Raw genomic sequence first — 21637 nt, 5'->3', positions numbered from 1 at the left:
CTCTCTTTGGGCTCTATCCCCACCTATCGCTCACTCCTTACCCTCTCACCCCATCCTATCTTCTGCACAAAACCAACATTTTCCTAGCTGCCATCAGTTCTGAGGAGGGGTCACTGAATCTGAAACTTTAACTCTGATTTCTGCTCAGATGTTGCCAGATCTGCTGAGCTTTTCCAGCAATTTCTGTTTTTGTTGCAGATTGTACACACTGTGCATTGGAGATGAAGGCAGCAAATGTTTCGAGTGGTGGGTAAAGTACTGATCATGTGGGGCTTTCTTACCTTGGATGATTGAGCTTCTTGTGAATTGTTGGAGCTGTGCTTATCCAGACAAGAACAGATTATTCCATCACAATGTTAACTTCTACCCGTTGAGGAATGTGGAAATGACTTACTCACACAGAATTCCCAGCCTTTGACCTATTTGTTTTGCCAAATTTATCCAGTTCAGTTTCTGATCAATTGCAAATCCCAGGATGCTGCTGGTGGTAGAATTTAGTAATGGCAAAACCGTTGAACACTAAGGAGATATGGCTAGATTCTCTCATTTTGGAGCTCTCATTACTGGTATTCGTGTGGCACAGAAGTTACATGCCAATTACCTGAATGATATTCAGGCTTTGCTGCACTCTGGCAGGGACTACTGTAGTATGTGAGAAATTGCAAAGCTCTTATACGCTGTATGTTTATCAATACGTATGCTACTTCTGACCTTATGTTCAAAGAAAAGTCACTGACGACACAATTGAAAATGACTGGGTGAAGGATTTTGAGGAACTTCTGTTATGTCCCAGGGATGTGATGATTGGCCTCCAACAACAACCTTCTATTGTCTAGTAAAGACTCTAAACAGGGGACAGGTCCCACCACAACCCCACCCACACAGGGACACAGTTAGTTCTGAAGCACAAGTTTTCAAATAATACACCTGGATATAGTCAGAACTCATAGCTTTGATGTGGCCAGAGTCTTCAGTTGTTTCTTGATAACATGACATAAATAAAATTGGCTGAGGTCTGTCATTGGTAATAATTGGAACTTCAGGCAGAGGTTGAGATTAATTATTCGCTTTGGTTTTTAAAACTAGAGTTTTATATGCAGGCAATACTTTTACATTTACATTGAACATTTTGTGCTTTTTTCTTACCTAATATCAACATTAGACATTCCCAGGTGAGTAAATCATGAGCCAAACAATAGTTCCCAGTCAACTGTGTTCTAACTTTAACTTCAGAAAGTCACTCCATTAAATAACAATTTGCTTTGTTTTCATTTCTTGTACCATCTATTCCTATAATCTCAACCCTAACCCTAATCCTAATCCAACAAAAGACAATAGATTCCAAGGCAAGGCAAGATATGAGGCTGTTGAACAGGAAACTGTGCCTTCCTGATGCTGATGTGAGGCAGCATACCATGATCAATTCTGTGCTGTGCTGTAGAGAGCAGTGCAGGGCACCACCACTGCAGTAGAGGCAAAGAAAGGGCTGTTTAAGCACTCCAACGATCTGTTCAATGACAGGAGGTGAATTGGTAATCCTTAGTGCCCAACAACTGAGCTTAAATACTGATGATGCAGTGGTCTGGAGTGGAATAATAACATCATGACTGTTGCCAGGGCAGTATAAAATGACTTTGATGATGCATTTGAACAAGGTTTAGCAGCATTTTCCAAATTACTACATACTTTGTCCCAAAATATCATTTTTCAAAGCATCCCTACCACTGAGAGAAAACTGTAGTTGTTAGATGATTCTTCACTATCATTTTTTGACAAAGTATAATATTATAACTCTCAACTCATCTGGTACCAACCCCGAGTTGTTTGAAGCTTGGAGTATTATGGCCATGCTCAGATGTAAGGTTAAAGTGCCTACTCTGCATATGTGAGGTGAGCATACGCCAAATGGCTACTCTAACAATCTGCCCAAAAATGCCACTCTAGAATTGTGCACATATGAGCAAAATGATACGACAGAGCTGAATATATAGATGTTATGCAATATAATTTTGAGACCATCAACTTTGAGCAGAGTTCTCACTAGATTGTGGGTTGGGTTTTTCCAGTGAATTCACCTGCAATTAGCCAAACTATTGCAAAAGACCCAAGATTTTCAAACACAGTTAATGCTCATCAATAATGTACTAAATACCTGACCAGTCCACATCAATGCAAATGCAAAATACATTGATATATTTTTGTTTAACTCACTTTTAGAATTTCACTTCAGGTTGCTCTGGATAGACCAGCCACTCTTACTAAAAATGCTTCTATGATGATGCACTCATTTTCAGCTGCATTAATAAAACTGCAACAGATTGACACTTTTTAAGATATAAAGAGATATTCTTCAATCAAGGGGAAAACGTCCATTTGATGGTGTTGGTTCATGGGCAACTTTATGTTTGTAATGATGCAAATAGTTTGAATGAAAACATGAACTACATCTTCACATCATAAAACTAGTACAATTTAGCCTGGATTGTGGAAATGTGCCAAAGTTTATATACCTTGTCTGACCCATTCTTCATTGTGTTCTTTGTGTTGTAAAGTGAAACAGCATTTGTGGTTTCCTTTAACCAACTCTTGCCAAGTAATAGCTACAGTGGCCTCTTGCTCATCTGTTGAATTGGTTTGTCTTTCGAAAAGTGAAATTAATGCTGTGATAAAGCAAATAGCATTGACCTGCAAGAGCGAAAAAGGCATTATACATTTTCCACAATGTACTGGTAAAAGTTTTAACATTTGGTGTAGGGAAGACAAGAATCACTGGGAAGGTGACCACAAAGGTTCAATAACACAAGAATTATTAGAAATCTCCCTGAATGTGTAACGCAACTCATTGAATCTATTATAACAAAAACAAAACAGATTCTTATCGAAGATCACATTGTCCATTATCATTTACTCAGTTTAGAAAATCAACGAATTTCACTTTTTCACTTATGATGCAATTTTCTATAACCTATCTCATTGAATTGTTGATGCTTCATTTTTTAAAAGTGTTCTCTTTTGTATTGTGTACTATATTTGAACCCGGTTACGTAATGCATGGCTCCTTCCAAAACAATGCAGGACGACAGTCCCAGTTTATATAGTGTACTTACTGTTGTTTTTTGTAGCCAAATTAATTGGAGCTTTGTGTACACATGCATTGAGAGAAGGAGTTCTACTCCCTGATAACTAAAGACTGGATAGTTTCTGACATTAATAAATATAAGAAGACAACTGGCTCTTCAAAGAACACTTCAAAGATGAAACATTAGTTGGATATCCCAAAGATTCTATAAAATACCCTTTATACAATTCTACAATGACAGTTGCAGTAAAACTAATGAACTTTGAGCTAACAAACTACTTAAGGTAGGTGCATATTCCTTGCATAATTGTATTTCCCCAGAGTTATACCATACATGACACATCGATATGAAGTTAAAAAAAGTAAACTAGAATTTAAAATATTTTAAATGTTTTAAAATATTTGCATGGCTTGTAAATAGTTGAATGTCATTCAAATGTCAAGATGATGAACGTAATTGAATAGAGGATAATAACTTGAGAAACAACATGATAATAGAGAAAATGACATTTTCATGTTAATTATATACAGCAAAGATAGTAATGTCTGTTTTACACTACAGGTACTTCATTAAAACTGGTATATCTTTGAAGTGGTGCAGGCTGGCATCATTGAGATTTACTGATGGTTTTGCATTACTCTGTACTCAGCCATATATATGAAAACTCAACCACCTAGATAAAAATGCAGCTAGAATCCTTAATCCCAGTACTGAGATGGTTGCGACCTGCTGCTTACCAATATTGAAAATGAGTGGTTGAAAAGACCACAGACTTGTTAAAACTACAGCTCATTCTGCTATAACGCATGCTTTCTTAACACAAATTCTCTGTGACACAATTGATGATTTGGGGACATTGTTTTGAAAGCATAAACTTTTAAAACCTGTTGGCTGTAACGTGATTACATCGCCAACACTTTAAACACTGTTGCTAAAGAGCAATTTTTCTGTTATTGCGGGGCTGCACAAGAACACAACCATCGTGTTACAGAAGAACTACCTGTACTTCTTCTCAAACTAATATCCCGTTTGCTAAAATCAGTTTTTCCTCAAATTTTGATTTTGAACTGATGGATAAAGTGAACATTCACAATCTTGACTGGATAAAATAAAACTGCATTTATGTTGAAAAGGGAATCAGAGTGAACTGGAGAAATGGTGGCTGGGGCACAGTGACCTGTAGTGCTGAAGAAATCAAAACTAATAAACAGCAGTAAGTTTAAAATAAATTTACTAGATCGATTATACTCATGGATTTTATATATATAAAGACAGGAATTTCAATTGAGTTAATATGATAACAGCCTGAAGTATGACATTACTTGGTGGTCGGGCCCAAGATGGGCCCAGAGGGGGAAGGGGCCTAATAACCAATGTTCAGGTTGAGGGTGATGCTGCGGTGTACAAGCAGTGCCCAGGCACTGGACAGCACCAGGATGTGTGATTTTTGTCCCAATCTTTATATGACAGAACTGTCGCTACATTTTGTCTTTGTGTTTCTACGCAGCAATATTTATTTTAGATTAATGAAATTCAAATGGATGCAAATAAGGTCCCTTGATAAGATAATCATAAACAAACATACACTTTGAAATTTTCACACTGTATTGACTTGAGTTAATTGATCATTACACTTAAGACAATGCAAAATTCCCAGAATTTATTTTTGTGATTATCATAAATTACCTCCCCACAAACGTCACCAAAGGTGAGAACTGCTTCATTTCCATCTTTTGGGTTAAACCAATAGTGCATGGAAATCAGAGTGTTGCATATTCCATGAAGTTTATATTGACAGAAAAATTCATCTTTGGAATTAAGGTCATAAAAGCAAATCTCCTTACTTGTAAATGCAACTGCCACCTTTAAAAAAAATGAACACAGAAAATTGTTATTTTTTGCTGCATTAAGGTAAGAGGAGTCAGATTTCAGAAAGACATGAGAGGCTCAATTTTTACACAGAGGGTCATTCATGTTTGGAATGAACTCCCTGAGGAAGTGGTGGGTGCAGGCACAGTTACAATGTTTTAAAGACACTTAGATAAATACATGAAGAGGAATTTATGTATTCCTATTGGGATATGGTCCAGGTGCAGGCAGGAGGAACTAGTTTGGGATTATGTTCGCCATGGACTGGTTGGACCAAAGAGTCTGCTTCCATGCCATATGACTCTGTAACTCTATGACTCTACTTAATCAGAGTTTCAAAACTTGATACAGAGTTTAACAATTCTGTTACATCTGAAACTAATGCAAATAATTGTATTTTTGACATGCAATTACTTCTAGTCTTCAAGCAAACATAGCAGCCTGTTGCATGCAGCCATTCATGCTCCAAGTAATGTGGGGTTGACACATAAATAGTTAAAATTGGAACGACAAGTTAATGAAACTAGTTAAAGTGATTACTAAATTCTTAAAATGTGCATCCTCTGGAAGCAAACATAGGTGATGCTAATCAAAAGGCAATAAAAGTCATAAAAAGGCTTAAAATATTGTTTTGGGTGTATGACATTTTTATAGAAATTGGAAGGCAGTGGGGAAGGTACAGAAAAGATTCAATAGGGAGACGCATGAGACCATGGATCAACTAAAAATATTAACGCAGGCTCCAGCAAAAGATGAGATGAGACAACGGAGGAGATGGGAGTCCGAGGTTTTGGTGAAGAAGGAGCTACAGGGTCAGAAGCACAACTCATCTAGAAATGGAACACTGGGGTTGCAAAATGTTTGGTTGAGCTACAGACAGTGGCTAGAGAGGGGAGATGGAATTGGTAGCAAGAAAGAAGACATTTGACAGCATTCTAGAACATTTTTAAAAATTATACAGGCTTCATATTCACCTGAAAGGAAAGGTTCTTCTAGGTTGCTTCAGTGCAAACTAATGTGACAGAGAGAAATAAAGCACAAGCAAATGATCAGAACTGATTAAGGTTTCTCAGGAGCTAATCACGTATTCAGGGCAATTGCTTTGGCCATTCCGATCTTTATTAAGGTGTAAGCATCACTGGCAATGCCAAAGAGTTATTACCTATTGCAAAATTTTCCAGAGGTGGAGGTGGTTAGCCACCATCTTGAACTGACGTCGGTACACCATAGTCTTATTAGGAAGTTCCAGACTTTTGACACAAAAATGGTGAAGAAATAGCACTATTTCAAGTGAAGATGGCTTTCCATATGTCTACTGCCTTTATCCCACCAGCAGGGAGTAATCACAGGTTTAAAAGGCAATTTCAAGGAAACTTTAGCAAGTTGCTCAATACTCATTTGAAGAGCCATTGCAGGCACAATTGGTTTTACATCAAAAGCTCCAAAGACAAGCAACCCCTATTTAGACCCAAAAACACATGCAGCAATTTTAGTTATTTTTTCCCTTCACTTTTCCTGTTGCATAATAAAAGTGAACAGCCATTTGAAGACTTCACAACATCTGATGTTTCCACATTCAAGAATGATAACATACTCAATGGGTGTTAAGGACAGAGTAGCATTCCTTCAGACAGGGTTTTATCATAGGATGTTATTAAGGAAGATTAGCTTCAGTCATTTGAGTTTAGTCCTACTGCTAAAATGACAGTCGATTAGCAAGGTCATGATTTAAAGTATAAGTTTACAGATGTGATATCCTATTTATAATGAATTGTCACCCACATCACCTAAGTGCCATCAGAAGGTTTGATTTTCCCTTATTCTCCCACTACATCTAGGTGCAGTCCTGTGTTCTTCAGCTGGGGTGGACCTGAGAGTGGAGCTGGTTAGTCTTAAAAACTCAGGCAGAAGTCCCCAGAGATGTTTGCAGCTGGAGGATCCAGACATATTGACAGCTGCAGACATGCCATACATTTGATACAACATCCACAGGGTTGAGGGTTGTCAAAGGGCAAGATGGAGGTGCAGAGGATGGACAACACTGGAGTGTACTTTGAGGAGACATTGCAGGGCATATATGTGACTGGGGTCAAAAGTATGGTGCTGGAAAAGCACAGCGGACCAGGTAGCATCTGCGGAGTAGGAAAATCGACGTTTTGGGCAAGAGCCCTTCATCAGGAAGGGTTTTTCCTGCTCCACGGATGCTGCCTGACGTGCTGTGCTTTTCCAGCACCACACTCTTGACTCTGATCTCCAGCATCTGCAGTATTCACTTTCACCATGTATGTTACTGACACCACTCCATATCCCTGAGAGGAAGAGCTACCTGGGGTGTGGTTGAGGTGTGTACGTTTCTGGAAGCCATTGCGCATTCTGCTGGATCCACCATCCTGTCTGTGGAGACAGTCAGACCCACTCATGCTGGAGCAGAATACTACTGAGAATACTGGTGGGGGCTGCGTGAAGCTTCAATCCAATTTCCTGAGTGTGACTGGCTGACCTGCCTGCTGCTCCTGTGCTTGATGGCACGTGTTCACAAAGTTATTAATGGCTGACGCTATGGAATCCTCTCCTGCCTGGGAGTGAGCAGGCACCTAGTATCTGCCAGTCTCTGAGAGCCCAATGACCTGGAGGATGTCTTACGCAACCAGCTGCAGAGATAGTGCCAGTGATGTGATCACCAGATTGTGCTTCTGAGTCTAACCGAGAAAGCGAGTGCACTGAGGTGAAAGTCTCTGAGCTGGTGCAGGGGGAAGGAGAAAGCCTTGATATGGGATCTGTGGCTTATTCCCCAGAATGGGGGGAGGAGCTGATGTCCAGAGGAGGTTCTAGTCTCTGAGCTGAGTGGGTATCATTGGTTCCTGATGAAAGAGAATGAGATATGTAATGAGGACAGAAATTCAAGCACATTAAGATTCGTTTCCACATGCTGGTAATGGGAGAGAAGTGCAGTGTAGCCCTTGGTTGCCAGGCGAGGTGACGAGATGAATGTCAGACACCATGCCACCCATTCTTGGCCCTCCTACAATGAGATGAAGGAAGGGAGGCAGTGAGATGAAAGTGGCTGAAAGAGCTGTTAGTGCTCGTGTAAATGGGGCAAACATGGTGAGATGAGTGATTAGGAAGGGCAGAAGGTTGAAAGGCTTGGTAGTTTTGGCTGGGATGGGTGAGTGAGAGCCATTGAGGGAAGACATTGTGTGGAGCTGTGAGAGTGGGAGAGCTGAATCTGCTCGAGCATGTTCCTTGGCCTGAGGTGGGTGCAGTGGCAGTTAAAGTAAGTGTGAGGTAGCAGAAACAAGATGGTGGTACTTATTCTTACAAGTTGCAGAAGGTCATTAATCACTTTGCAGCATTGTTGTATGTTCGTCCAGACCACTGACATTGCACTGACCTGGTTGGTTACTTCAGACCAGGCCGACAGTATGCCATGATCTCCTTTGTCAGACCTGGGGCCCTCCTTTCCACTATCTGACCCACAGGTCCCTGTTGAACAAGTGGAGTTCCACCATCCTTGCCTCAGCCATTCCTTTCTAATTGTACACCCACTCTGTAAGTGCAGTTCCTGGCTTGCAGTGTTTAAAATGATGCAGTTCAGATTTAAATATGGTATGCATGACATAAATAAGCATCCTTGTCCCTGTTAGCCACAAACATGCACAAGAGTGGTACTGTGGAGACAGGATGGATAACCAATAAGTGAGCAGTGGAGATTTGCATGAGCTAAATCACCAGGGCTCACATTAGGAAACCTACATGAAACTCCCCAAAATTGACACATCGCCAAAATATGCAAGATTCATCCCTATGTCTACAAACAATATCTCCTAGGGCTAGTATATAACAACAAACAGGAAAAGAACAAATCATTGGGTGACTCAAAAAATAACAGCAAATTGGGAAGCTATAGCAAGAAATTCTTTGATGAAAGATGAGAACGAAATGATCTGCAACAATCCCACTGAGCTGGAGGAGAATTGCCAAGAATGTGAAGGAGGGATAGTGGACCCTGCTCACACTGTGTCATGATTTAGTACCTGTTTAAGGATGAATAAATACTGCTGAAATTAATGTTGTTTAAACTGAATGTTAAATCAGAGGTATCTAAATCAGAAGCAGTTAGATTAGAGTAATATCTTATACAAACATATATTTAAGAAGCATTTTGGTAGCCATTGAGCATTCTGCTGGTTCCACCATTCTGTCCATGGAAACAGTCAGACTCACTCATGTTGAAGCCTAATATTACTGATAATACTAGTGGGGACTGCTTGAAGCTTCAAAAAATTCCTGAGTGTGGCTGACTTACCTGCCTACTGAACTGATTGAAAAATAGCATAGAATTCCAGAAGTGAAATCCTACCTTATTTACATTTGTCATGGAGACCATACTTGTAACCCAGAGATCCCGCAATCTTACGGAATCTGTGGCAACTCGTAGAGTTTGCTGTAGCCTCAAATTCTCACCCCAAACATTCATCCAACCTTCCTTACTCAAACTCAGGTAGCGATGTGAATTCTTCAGGTAGACTATACTTTGAATAGGTTCCTTATGGTGGGCTGGAAGAAATTTGATTTCTTTCCACTGAGGAACAAGTGATGATTTTGTTCTCTCGTCGTTTTCGTAAAGTTCTAACAGCATGAATGTTGTCACTTTGTTCCAGTCAACAAAGCCATCTCGCGCTACGTCAATTCTGTCAAACAGAGCTCCATACTCTTCTTCAATGCCATATCCAAGAGCTATGAACATATTGTCAATAAAGCTCTTCCTATTAAGTGCAACAAATTCTTCAAAGTTTGGTGTCTATAAGTGGAAATGATATAAAATGAAGTAAAGTCTTTACAATTAGACCTGGATACAATCATTTTAAGTCAATGATAATTATACACTATTTACATTGCATTTCAAAGTACTACTTAATGAGCAGTACACAAACATTAAAGCAATTTCAATGTTGTGTGGACTGGGAATATGTCATTAGCATTTTATAAAAACAAATATTAACAAATTTATGAACACTGCAACTAAGTTTTTTTTTGAAGTACAATCTATATTTTCCACACAGTGAGACGATAAGCATTATCATAAATAGAAAAATAGAATTGGTCTCGAACGACCACAGGGATAAAACAGTATTAAAAAATCACTGCTTCAGCACAATTCAATCTTAACAAGCATTGACTTTAATAAATTTACAGAAATGAACTGGAGTTAGAGTAATTTTGAGTGTCATATTGCCATTAAGCATATTATCCAAGCAGGCCCTCAAGAACATTTTATAATTAGATGTGTCACTCCACAGATAAACTGTGAACCCTAAATCTTATCTTCCTATTTATGTGGATATAGATAAATGCCCTCAAATGCAGTCTTGATGCCAAGGGCAGTCACTTTCACTTCCCCTCTACAGATCAGTCTTCTACACTTATATGTTTCTAATATTATATTCCTTTGTCTCTCGTTCTCTTTGCATTTTCCCCTTCCAAGTTCGCACTCTCTCTACTGGCGGCATCTAGGGGCACCTCCAAAACTTATTTAAAAATTCCATTTCCTTAATTTGTCCTTTCCAGATTCAGTATTAATTTTCCATAAATAACAAACAGAAATACACATGAACATTAATGGACTATGGAACTCCGTGTACTGTATCAGAGAATATAGCAAATTGAGGAATGTTTGTGTTCCTGACTCAGACCTAGCAGGAAGATGGACAGTAGAAGATTAGGATTCAGTAATTATTTAGGATTCTTCTTTTAATGGGATTAGATGTGTGGTCAAATCGACTTCTGCTAATAATACGGTATTTCGAACTACAGCATGAATTTCTGTCCCTCAAAAACAATATCTCATGTATAAGTCGACCCTCAATTTCAGTTTAAAAGTTGTCTTCAAAATTCAACCTATACATGAGTATATACGGTAGATCTGAGTCCCCTCCTCCCATTAGAGTTATGACGATAACACCATAGGACTGTAAGATATAGGAGCAGAATTAGAGCATTTGGCCTATTATGACTCCTCCACTACTCGATCATGACTGATATGTTCCTCAATCCCATTTTCCTGCCTTCTCCCTGACATAGCTTATTGGATCAGATGGGGAAATACAGTGGTTCAGTGGTTAGCATTGCTACCTCACAGTGCCAAGAACCCAGATTAGATTCCACCCTTGGGCAACTGTCTGTGTACACTTTGCACATTCTCCCTATGTCTGTGTGGATTTCCTCTGAGTGCTCCAGTTTCTTCCCACAGTCCAAAAATGTACAGGTTAGGTGTATTGACCATGGGAAATGCAGGATTACCGGGATAGGGTAGGAGGTGTGTCTGGATGGGATGATCTTCAGAGGGTCAGTCTGGACTCAATGGGCCAACTGGCCTATTTCCACACTGTAGGGATTCCATAATCTTCTGATCTGGGTCAAAAACTCTATTCTCAAACCTGATCAGACAAAAGTATACATTCTCATCTTTTGAGGAGTACTCATGTGATGTCCACACTAGGAACCATCCCAGGTAAAGTAATTGTCCAAGCCAGGAATCAATGCAGCCAGCAGTAGAGTGGATTGGCATTGAAACTAAGCCCCATTTTATCATCATGAGCTGCCAGGTTCCAAGTTTTAAAGGGCCTAAGTCATTTTAACAGATGCTGAGAGAAATTCAATGTGCAAAATAAGTGGGAGAGGGTGTAGAGTGGCAGGTGGGTGAGAGTTAGGGTGCCCATTGAGTGAGGGATAAGGTGCCAGGTATAGTGGCAGTAGATTGACAAGTGAGTGTTTAGGGTAGGTTGAAATAGATGGGAGCTGTGGGCTATTAGGTCAAGTCTGGTTGGGTCTGTGGTTTTGGGATGGAGGAATGGAATGGAATCAAGTCAGGTCCAAAGCAAATGAGTGGGGATGATGAACCAAGGAGTGGGCAATAGTATCAAGTCAGGTCCAAATCCGAGGTGAGGTGTGGTCAAAACATTTTGACCCAGCAACAGTGAAGGAATTGCGATATATTTTCAAACCAAGCTGGTGAGTGGCTTAGAGGGGAACTTGAAAATAGTGGTGTTCCCATTTTTCTTCTGCCTTGTACTTCTAAATGGAAGGCTTTGCAGGTTTGGAAGGTGTTATCTGAGGATTTCTGCAGTGTATCTTATGGATAGGACACACTGCTGCTACTGAGCATCGGTGGTGGAAGGAGTGGATGCTTGTGTATATAGTGCCAATCAAGCGGGCTGCTTTGTCCTGGATGGTGTCAAACTTCTTGAGTGCTGTTGGAATTTAGTCCATCACACTCCTGACTTGTGCCTTGTAGCTTTGGGGAGTCAGGAGTCTTAGCTAATGACTATAACTATAAATCAGTCCTGAACCCTCTGAGGTCTTCAACTTTAATACAGGGCTGTGGATCTTTTCAGAAGGTTTCAGATGCCAGGTATTGTCTACATTCTCATGTTCTCAGACAATTACTGTTTATCAACTTGAACCCTCTGTGCATTCTCCAGGGTATGTACCATCTCTGACTATGCGGAGACCAGATTGCGTGAAACATCTTGAAATGCTGTTTTTTTTATATACAGAAGCACAACAAAAATGAAACTCATTGTTATCTACTTCATGATTCCATCAATCAACTTATTTGCCTCCATGCAAAAACATACATGATACAAAAATTAGATACACTTTGCACATAGCTCTAATCTGGACACGCACATAATCCAGTTGATTATAAGATTGATTATTAACTTCAGGGCCAATATGCAGCATAACTGTATAAACCTACCATGAAAGCCTTCTGTATTTTCATTATATCTTTGACGCTGAGTCGGTTTTCTAGCTGATCCAGAACTTTTTTAAATGTTTCCATTTTATCAGAACTTGAATCAAGTGTTCCAAATTCCAGCTCATCTTCAGAGTTCGTAGAGCTAGCCCGCAACTGAGCTGACATTCTTCAAGATATCGAGATTCACTGCAGTCGGCTTTTAACAGAAAAATAGACATCATGTTACGTTCATGAAATGCATACCTGATTTTCACTGATCATGGTTTTAGTATTCACATTGCATCTTTTAAATCCTTCTGAAGTTTTTAATTAAGAGTATGAATATTCAGTCTGATTACTGTACAGTTTTGTTTATTACATTTCTAGAATTATCTAAATTCAATGGGCTTGTGCCCCCTTTGATGTTTTTTTGGGAGAAGGCACCAGAAATCCTGGTACTCGGAGTCCTGAAGAAGGGTTCACCCGAAACGTCGACTTCTCCACCTCCTGATGCTGCCTGGCTTGCTGTGTTCTTCCAGCCACCTGCCTGTCTACTCATGATTTTCAGCAGATTCAGTACAATTTGCAGTCCAATCAGCATAAAATGCAAAGGTTTGTTGCTGTTCACCATCTGAGGTGCTTGATGGGGTCCCCCTGGGTACCTAGGTGACTGCTAGTACTAGCATGTGCTTGAAAGGCTCTCCTGCAAATAGGCCAACATAATGTAGACAATTGGGTTTGGAAGGTTTGCCAGCTAATGACCTGCTCTGTTGAGTTTTATTTCTGCTTCTAATGTACATTTTCTTTCAAAAGAGAGCTGACTGTCCTTTATTTGGTTGTACCAGATGCAAAGATCCAGGCTAAGCTTCTCCTTGGATTTGAAGTCATCATCAAACTCCAAAGACAAGTTCTCAGAGTGTCCTTGAAGAGCTCTGCGCAAACACCATGAGAACGCACTCTCGACTCAAGATGCTATAGAAGTGAAAGTCAGACATTCTGGCAATATGCTCACCTATGTTCAATTATAACTGTCTCAATATGATGAGATCAAAACAATCAGATCGTCCCGAACCCTAGGGAGGGGAGGGTTAAGCGGCATCAGAGATGTGTCGGACATAAGACTCTGCAAAGCAAGAGGGACAATTTACTTCAGAGGATGAAGTTTGGTGTAGAAAACCAGGGAATAGTCCTTCATGGGTAAGAGACATGGTCAACGCGAGATTAGGTCCAGCCATGTATGAAGTTTGAGTAGGTGCAACAGTCCTGAATAAGCTCATGGACTGTATGGAAGCTGCAAACTTGCAAATGTGCCCTGCTCCTTTGAACAGTCAGAAAATCTGTCAGAACCTGTTGGTTCTCCCTCTCCGTCAAGGGTTGAAAATAACACAGAATCTGAGATGGGCGTGGCAGATGTTGATGCCTCAACACCTTTGCCACTTGAAGAAGAGGATGAATATCTTCACTGATGCTCTGGACACAAGAAGGGAGATACCGAGCTTTATACACCACCCATATCCAAGACAGAGTGGGAGGAACTTCACCAGGTGCTAAACACCCCAGAAGGATCTACCAAAAAAGAACCAACCCATGTCCTTGGACTCAGAGGGGGAAGGATGTTGTGATTGTAGTGAGGTCAGCCAGGTGGATCTCAGAATCTGAGTTCTCCGACTGGGATTATTAATCTGATCCCAATTAGGGAACCCTGGCTGACAGATATAAACAGGAATGTCAGGGGTTCTGTTCACTCTGAAAGCTGACTCTGAGGGAGCTGGATCAATGCCAAGGACTCTCCACGCATAAATAAATGGTGACTTGGTGACAGGATAACGACCACAGCTAATTCTGGAACACAAGTCTTCAGTGCTATTGCCAGAATATTTCAGGGCCCATATCTAGTATCTTCAGACATTGGTCACTATTATGTGCAGTGAACTGAATTATCCGAAAAGTGGTATCTGTGACACTGGGGACCTCAGGAAGAGGCTAAGGTGGGTCATCCATTCAGCACTGCTGGCTGACGTTGGTTGCAAATACTTCATCTTATGTACAGAAATGCTGGGCTCCCCCATTTTTTGTACAGCCTCTGCTTCCTGTTAGTTATTTAATTGGCTGTCATCATTCACAGCTAGTGGTGCAAGACTACTGGGCTTAGAACGGATCTGTTGACTAAGGAATTGTTTAGCTATGTCTTTCCTGTGCTGTTGGTGCAGGTTGACATGCAGATAGTCCTTTGCTGTAGCTTCATCACAATGACACTTCATTTCCGGGTGTGCCTGGTCCTGCTCGAGGCATGATCCCCTTCATTGTATCAGAGTTGACACCTCATCGTGACGGCAATGATAAAGTGATGGATATTACACGCCATGAGTTTACAGATTGTGTGAACACACTTCCATTGTTGCCGGTTGCCCACAATTCCTCCGGGATTGCCAGTTCTAATTTGCTATCTGCATTTGAAATCTATCCCATTTAGCATAATGATATTGCTGCACAGGAAGAAAGGCATCCTCAATGTGAAGATTGGGACTTTGTGTCTGGAAGGACTGTGTGGTATTACTTCTTCTGACGATGTTGTGGAGGGACAGAAGGATTTGTGACAGGTAGAATGGTGAAGATGAGGTCAAATATGTTTTTCCCTCACCACCTGCTGCAGACCAGTCTAGCAACTATGTCAGTTGATCAGTGGGTAGCAACAAAGTTGTCCCTCACTCAGAGTGCATTCTGTGCCCTTTCTACCCTCCCTGCTTCCTCCCATTGGCGTTCAACATGGAGCATTAATGATTCATCAGCTGTAGCTGGAATGAGGGGTGTATGGTAGAGGTGGTATGTAGTAATCAGCACGTGGTTTCCTTCCCTGGTGCCATGACACTGAATGGAACCTGGACTCCATGTTGAGGATTCCTGAACAACTCCCTCCCAATTACCACCTCCAGGGCATGTGTCCTGCCAGTGGGATAGGACACACCAGGGATGGCGATGGTTGCGCTCTGGTCAGTATGTGTACGGTTATGACAACATCAGACTCTTTTATGATAGTTTCCCAACTTTAGCACAAGGGTGATAAGTAGGAACTTTGCGGAATTTTGCAGTCGTCATTCCCTTGGTTTTGTGAAACTTCACAGTAGTTTCATAGACCCAAGTGGTCTGCTCAATTATTTCAGACAGCATTTAAAAGTCAACCAAATTGCTGTCTCGTGTCACCCGTATGCCAGATTAGGATAAGGATTGTCGATTCCCTCCCCATAGCAAATTACGGAGACAGCTGGGATTTTATGGCAATCCATAAGATTTTGTGGACTAGCTTTCCATTCCGGATGTATTAATAGATCTTAAATTCCACCTTGGCCCCCTGTCCCCACAGCATGAGTTGTGACCCTGGTTTACTATTTAGTGATGTTACCACAATCTCCTTGAGCATTTTCTGTTATTTCAGATTTCCAACATTCGCAGTATTGTGCCTTTGCAATTCTAAGAAGTCGTGGTTAAGAATTTGTAAGTATTTGGCCCTGGACTCACCCTGCCCCCAACCCCGGTCATCATATAAAACTCTAGCTGGCAAATCCGCATCCAAACCAATTTGCAAATTCCGGGTAGCTGCACATTTATGAAAAAACAAAAACAAAGTTCCCATTTCACATGGCATGTAACAGATATCGTTGTCCTGTGGGAAAGTGGTTCAGCGAATGAGACGCGGGGAAAGGGCTTCAGAGCACAAAGGGATCATACATTTGCAGGTGCTCTCTGCACATTAGAATTGAGCAGATTTCACTCACCCGGTAACTTGCAGCAAACTGAAACGCTCCAGCAATGGCCTCACTTTCCACACAAAACTCGGTGAAAGTAGTTACCGAGCAACCAGTCGCACACTTTAGCTCCGACCCTACACTCAGTCAATCATTCAACAGGGCGGGACAGACAATGCACTGAAATGGTATCCATATTCTGCGAACCATAGATTTAAAACAAATATCTGCTAACTGCGCCTTTGCTTTAGCTCTGAAGCATGAAATAATTTCGAACGGCAGTGGTAATACCTCTAAGAATATTTATTTGCCGATTCAACGTCGCACATACAAAGCGCTGCTACAGCCAATGGTTACAATTGGATATAAACTTTCAATATAAAATTAGCCATAGTGTAATTCGGTATTCCACTCCATGCATCACTGAATGGAGAATTCAAAATTTCAAAAAGATTTTAGATGGTTCACTTATGTCTACTTAATAGGGATATTTTTAAAATTCACTCCTGGGAGATGTGTGCCACTTGCTGGGGTAGTTTTTGCCTGGACCTCGTGATTCTTGAGAAAGTGGTAATGAGCAGGTTGTTTGAACTGCTGCAGTCTACCTGCTGGAAATGATTCAAAATGCCCCCACGGCGGAATTTCCAGGACTTTGACACAGTGAAGGAATGGCAATACAGAGGAGCCTTGATTACCCGAACGAGATGGGCGGAAACTATTTCGTTCGGATAATTGATTATTTGCTTCATGGATTCAATGCCTTTCCTCTGGGGCTCGGGGGTTTTCCATTAAGTCTGCTCCCAGCTCAGGAGACAAGGCAGCAGCACAGCATGCGCAGGCCCCGCCCGCCCCCAATCCCATCCAACACCACCCCATGCCCGCAACCTCTCTTTCCCCCCCCCCACCCCATCCCCATCCAATATGGCCCACCGCCCCACTCCAAATCTCCCGCACGCCCCACCGCCCACAAACCCTACTGAACACCATGACCACCCCACCTCTCCGCATGTCCCCGTCTGCCCCAACACCACCCGCCACGAACAATCCAGAAATGAAGCTGCATCAGAACATTATTTCAATGAGCCACCACACACTGCAGCACAGAGGAACTACGCAGAGCAGAGGAAAACCACCTACACAGTGTATTAAAAAAATGGGTACCAATGAACAGTCTGCCGATTTCTCAGCAACAAACCAAAACAAGCATTCAGAAACCCTAGCCACTCTCCCTACATCAAAGACATCTTGGAAATGACTGCCAGACTACTCAGACCCCTTGGCATCATGGTAGCCCATAAGCCCACCAGAACACTAAAACGGCATCCAATGAACTTGAAAGACCCTATACAGACAACAAGCAAAACTAATGTAATTTACAAAATATCGTGCAAGAATTGTAACAAACACTACGTTGGACAAACAGGCAGAAAACTAGCCACCAGGATACATGAACAAGCCACAAAACAACATGACCCTCTCTCACTAGTATCCTTACATACAGATAAGGAAGGACACCACTTCAACTGGGACAGCACATCCATCCTAGGACAAACCAAACAGAGACACGCATAAGAATTCTTGGAAGCACAGCATTCCAACCGAAACTCAACAAACACACTGACTGGGACCCCATTTACCACCCTCAGAGGAAAACAGGAAATGACATCACCAACCCAAAGAAACCCAAACATATAAATAGAAAGCAGGAAACATCTGCAGTGCTTTGGCAGGAGGCTCACTGAAGATGTTACCTAGTTATGGTGCCGAAACATCTAAAATGAACCGTCCAGCTCAGCGAGCAAACCTACATCCAGAACCTCAACCTGAGCTACAAATCTTCTCAAAACTCACTAATTCCAACTCTTGGCAAATAACCTTGGAGGAAACCCAAGTGAATATCTAAATACTGATTAAATATTGCATGACTTTTGACTCAACTACCCTTTCAAGCAGTGAGCTCCAGATTCCTAATACCTTCTGGGTTAAAAATTAGTCAGCTCAACTCTCCTCTTAATCTTCTACCATTTACTTTAAATCTATCCCTCTTGTATTAGCCCCTCTATTAAAGAAAGAATTTCCTACCAATGTGCCCTATGCTCTTCAATCTTATACATTTTTATAAGGTCCCCCTCTCAACCAATGTTGCTATAAGGAAAACACCACCAGCTTATTCAATCTTTCCTTAAAGCTCGAACTCTCCAGGGCAGGCACTATCCTAGTAAATTGCCTTTGCAATCACATCCTTCCAATAACTGCAACATCCAGAACCGCACAGTAGACAGTTAAAGAAGTGAGCTGTCATACATTCCACCTCAGAGTAAAACACATGCTTTAATATATGTAACAGAGAAAGCCAAAGATGGTTTATAAAATTTAAAATTATAAAATATTGATGTTTTGAAAACAGTTCACATTACAGAAGAGGAACTACGGGAGGTCTTAGAAAATATAAAGGTGGATAAATCTCTGGGACCTGATCTAGTGCATCCCTGGATGCTGTGGGAAGCTAGGGATGAAATAGCAGAGCCTCTTGCAGAAATATTTTATTATCTATAACTTCGGGTGAGGGGCCAGATGACTGGAGAATGGCTAATGTTTTGCCTACATTTAAAAGATGTAAGGAGAAGCCTGGGAACTGTAGACCTGAGTCTAACTTCAGTGGTTGATAAATTGTTGGAGGTAATTCTACATAATAGGATTTATGTGCATTTGGAGGGGCAAGGAATAAATAGGGATAGTCAGCATAGTTTTGTGCAAGGGATTTTGTGTCTCACAAACTGAGTTTTTTTTTGAGGAAATAACCAAGATGATTAATGAGGGGAAGAGTGTTAAACATTGTTACTTGGACTTTACTAAAGCCTTGGACAAGGTTCTGTATGGCAGATCAATTAATGTTAGATCATATGGGATTCAGGGTGAGCTTACCAATTGGATACATCATTGGCTTCATGGCAGGAGACTGCGTGATGTTGGAGGGTTGTTTTTTGGATCGGAGGCAGTGCTACACAGGGACAGGAACTGAGTCCACTTTTGTTTGCCACTTAAATAAATGATTTAGATGAGAATATTGAAGGCACGGTTAGTAATTTTGCAGATGACACCAAAATTGGTGATATAGTAGACAGTAAAAGTTATCTAAAATTACAAAGAGATTTTGATCAATTGGATCAATGGGCTGAGGAGTGGCAGATGGAGTTTAATTTGGATAAATGCAACGTATTGCATTTTGGTAGAACAAACAAGGGCAAGATTTATACAATTCATGGTGCAGCCTTGGGTACTGTTGTAGAACATACACCCACAAGTTCAGGTGCATAAATCTTTGAAGTTTGCATCACATGTAGACAGGGTGTTTACGAAGGCATTTAGCATCATCACCCAGATCATTGACTATAGGAGTCAGGACATCATGTTGAAGTTGAGCAGGTTGTCGAAGAAGCCTATTCTGGAGTACTGTGTCCAGGTCTGATTGCCCTGTTACAGGAAGGATAACTTTAAGTTGGACAAGGTGTAAAAAAAGATTTACTGGGATATTACCAATAATATTGTTGAGTTATATGGAGGCTGGTTAGGTTGGGTCTTTTTCCACTGGAGTACAGGAGGTTGAGCGGTGACCTAATAGAGGTTTATAAAATCATTAGGAATATAGATAAGGTGAATGGAAAAATATTTTTCATTTGTTTCCAAAAATGTTTCCATTTTTTATGGTGCCTTACCATCTTTCAATAACTTTGGCAGAAGATGTCTTCTCCTGGCGCAAGCCCAGCGCCAGGGCTTCCAACAGCCCAAAACAGCGGTATAGGCCTGACACCCAAAAGGACAGTCTCATCCAGGAAGGACAAAATTGGTTTGGAGTTGCGTGCTTGTCTCATCATGGAAGTCTTATTTGGGAGCTTCCAGGTATTGACGTGACGGTCTAGTCTCGGCACAAATGTCTCGTCTTTGCTATGGAGGCGGCTTCTATGTCTTCTGATGAGGCAGCATGGAGGTCTAGTCGTGGCATAGTGAAGCAGTCTGAGACCAGCACGGTGTTCTCAACCCACCCCGCAGGGCAGTTTCGGCCTGATTTTCCAGCATACCTTGAACCCAGGAGTCGTCAATTTAACAGTGATGCACTTTTACTTTAGTTTTGTTATCGTGACTTATATGGTGACTCAGAAAACTTTTCAGTTTTTTTTTAAATACACGTGACAATAAATTGCTATTGTCCCCCCCTGGGGTGAACATCAAAACTAGGGTGCATTTTTGAGGTGGGAGGAGAAAGATTTAAAAAAGACCAAAGGACAATTTTTTTTTTGGTTTTTTTTTAAACACAGTGGTTCATGTGTGGAATGAACTCCCAGAGGAAGTTGTGGATGTGATCACAGTTACAATGTTTAAAAGACATTTGGATAAGTACATGAATAAGAGACATTTGGAGGGATATGGGCCAAGCATAGGTAGGTGGGACCAGTTTAGTTTAGGCTTATGGTCGGCATGGACTGATTGAACTGAAGGGTCTATCTTCAGCATCTAATTTCTTCGTAGATAAGGTTACATGTAACCTAGCATATTTGACTTAGTTTTCAAATTTCTGGCCTCTACCTGAAATTACTGTAACACAGTAGCAACTTTAAAGACAGTCTTCATACAGCATCTGAATGGCAAAGAAGTTATTACATGAAACAAGCTTCTGTTTTGTGAGTGCACAAAGTTTTACAAACAAAATTTCCTATATTGCAAGAGTTCTTCACCATTAGAACATTCTGGATTTTTAAAAAAATAAGTATTTTAAGTCTCCTTTATTTTTGATGGGGTGGTGGCTCATAATACATTTACACAATAGTGACTTCTGCCAAAAAACCTTTGGAAGACATTTTAAAAACAGCATGTTTTCATAAAATGCTCGAGTTGGAGAGTCACAAAAATTGAGATACTTTATTGCCTTAATTAAAGCGCAACTATTTCTTCATACAGAAGTTTTATTCTATGGTGACTGGTCTCTGTATAAACGCAACTGGAAATTACACGTTGTGCAAGCACTCAAGGAGACATTACATTAGATCTAAATAGATAACAGGTCAGCATAACACAAAGATCTAGATTCAAGTTGAAAGATTCAATCCAATCTGAAAATGTGATCATATTAAATATTAGCTTCATACGAATGAATTGCAGTCAAGTCTCCTCAGTTGTATTATTATAATAATGTATCTTAATAGAAGACA

The 21637-nt window shown here is 40.8% G+C and overlaps 1 protein-coding gene across 2 annotated transcripts in view; it reads right to left on the bottom strand.

Moving 5' to 3' along the window:
• LOC122556371 (cilia- and flagella-associated protein 337-like) overlaps nucleotides 1-16479 on the bottom strand; it is a 53881-nt gene extending 37402 nt beyond the window's left edge. For both annotated transcript variants that reach the window (XM_087993615.1, XM_087993614.1), the window contains exons 1-5: nucleotides 16461-16479; nucleotides 12709-12904; nucleotides 9310-9750; nucleotides 4767-4943; nucleotides 2511-2685 (exon numbers count right to left, since the gene is read on the bottom strand). In XM_087993615.1, coding sequence (XP_087849741.1) covers nucleotides 2511-2685; nucleotides 4767-4943; nucleotides 9310-9750; nucleotides 12709-12873 — 958 coding nt within the window. In that variant the 5' untranslated portion in view covers nucleotides 12874-12904; nucleotides 16461-16479. The remainder of the gene's footprint in view (nucleotides 1-2510; nucleotides 2686-4766; nucleotides 4944-9309; nucleotides 9751-12708; nucleotides 12905-16460) is intronic.
• Between the last annotated feature and the right edge of the window lie 5158 nt (nucleotides 16480-21637).

The sequence above is a fragment of the Chiloscyllium plagiosum genome, unplaced genomic scaffold, assembly GCF_037043375.1.
Source record: "Chiloscyllium plagiosum isolate Xiang-an unplaced genomic scaffold, Cpla_swu_hap1 HiC_scaffold_13, whole genome shotgun sequence".
Classification (NCBI taxonomy): Eukaryota; Metazoa; Chordata; class Chondrichthyes; order Orectolobiformes; family Hemiscylliidae; genus Chiloscyllium; species Chiloscyllium plagiosum.
The sequence above is the reverse complement of the archived record's forward strand: the minus strand, read 5'-3'. Positions and strand labels throughout refer to the sequence as shown.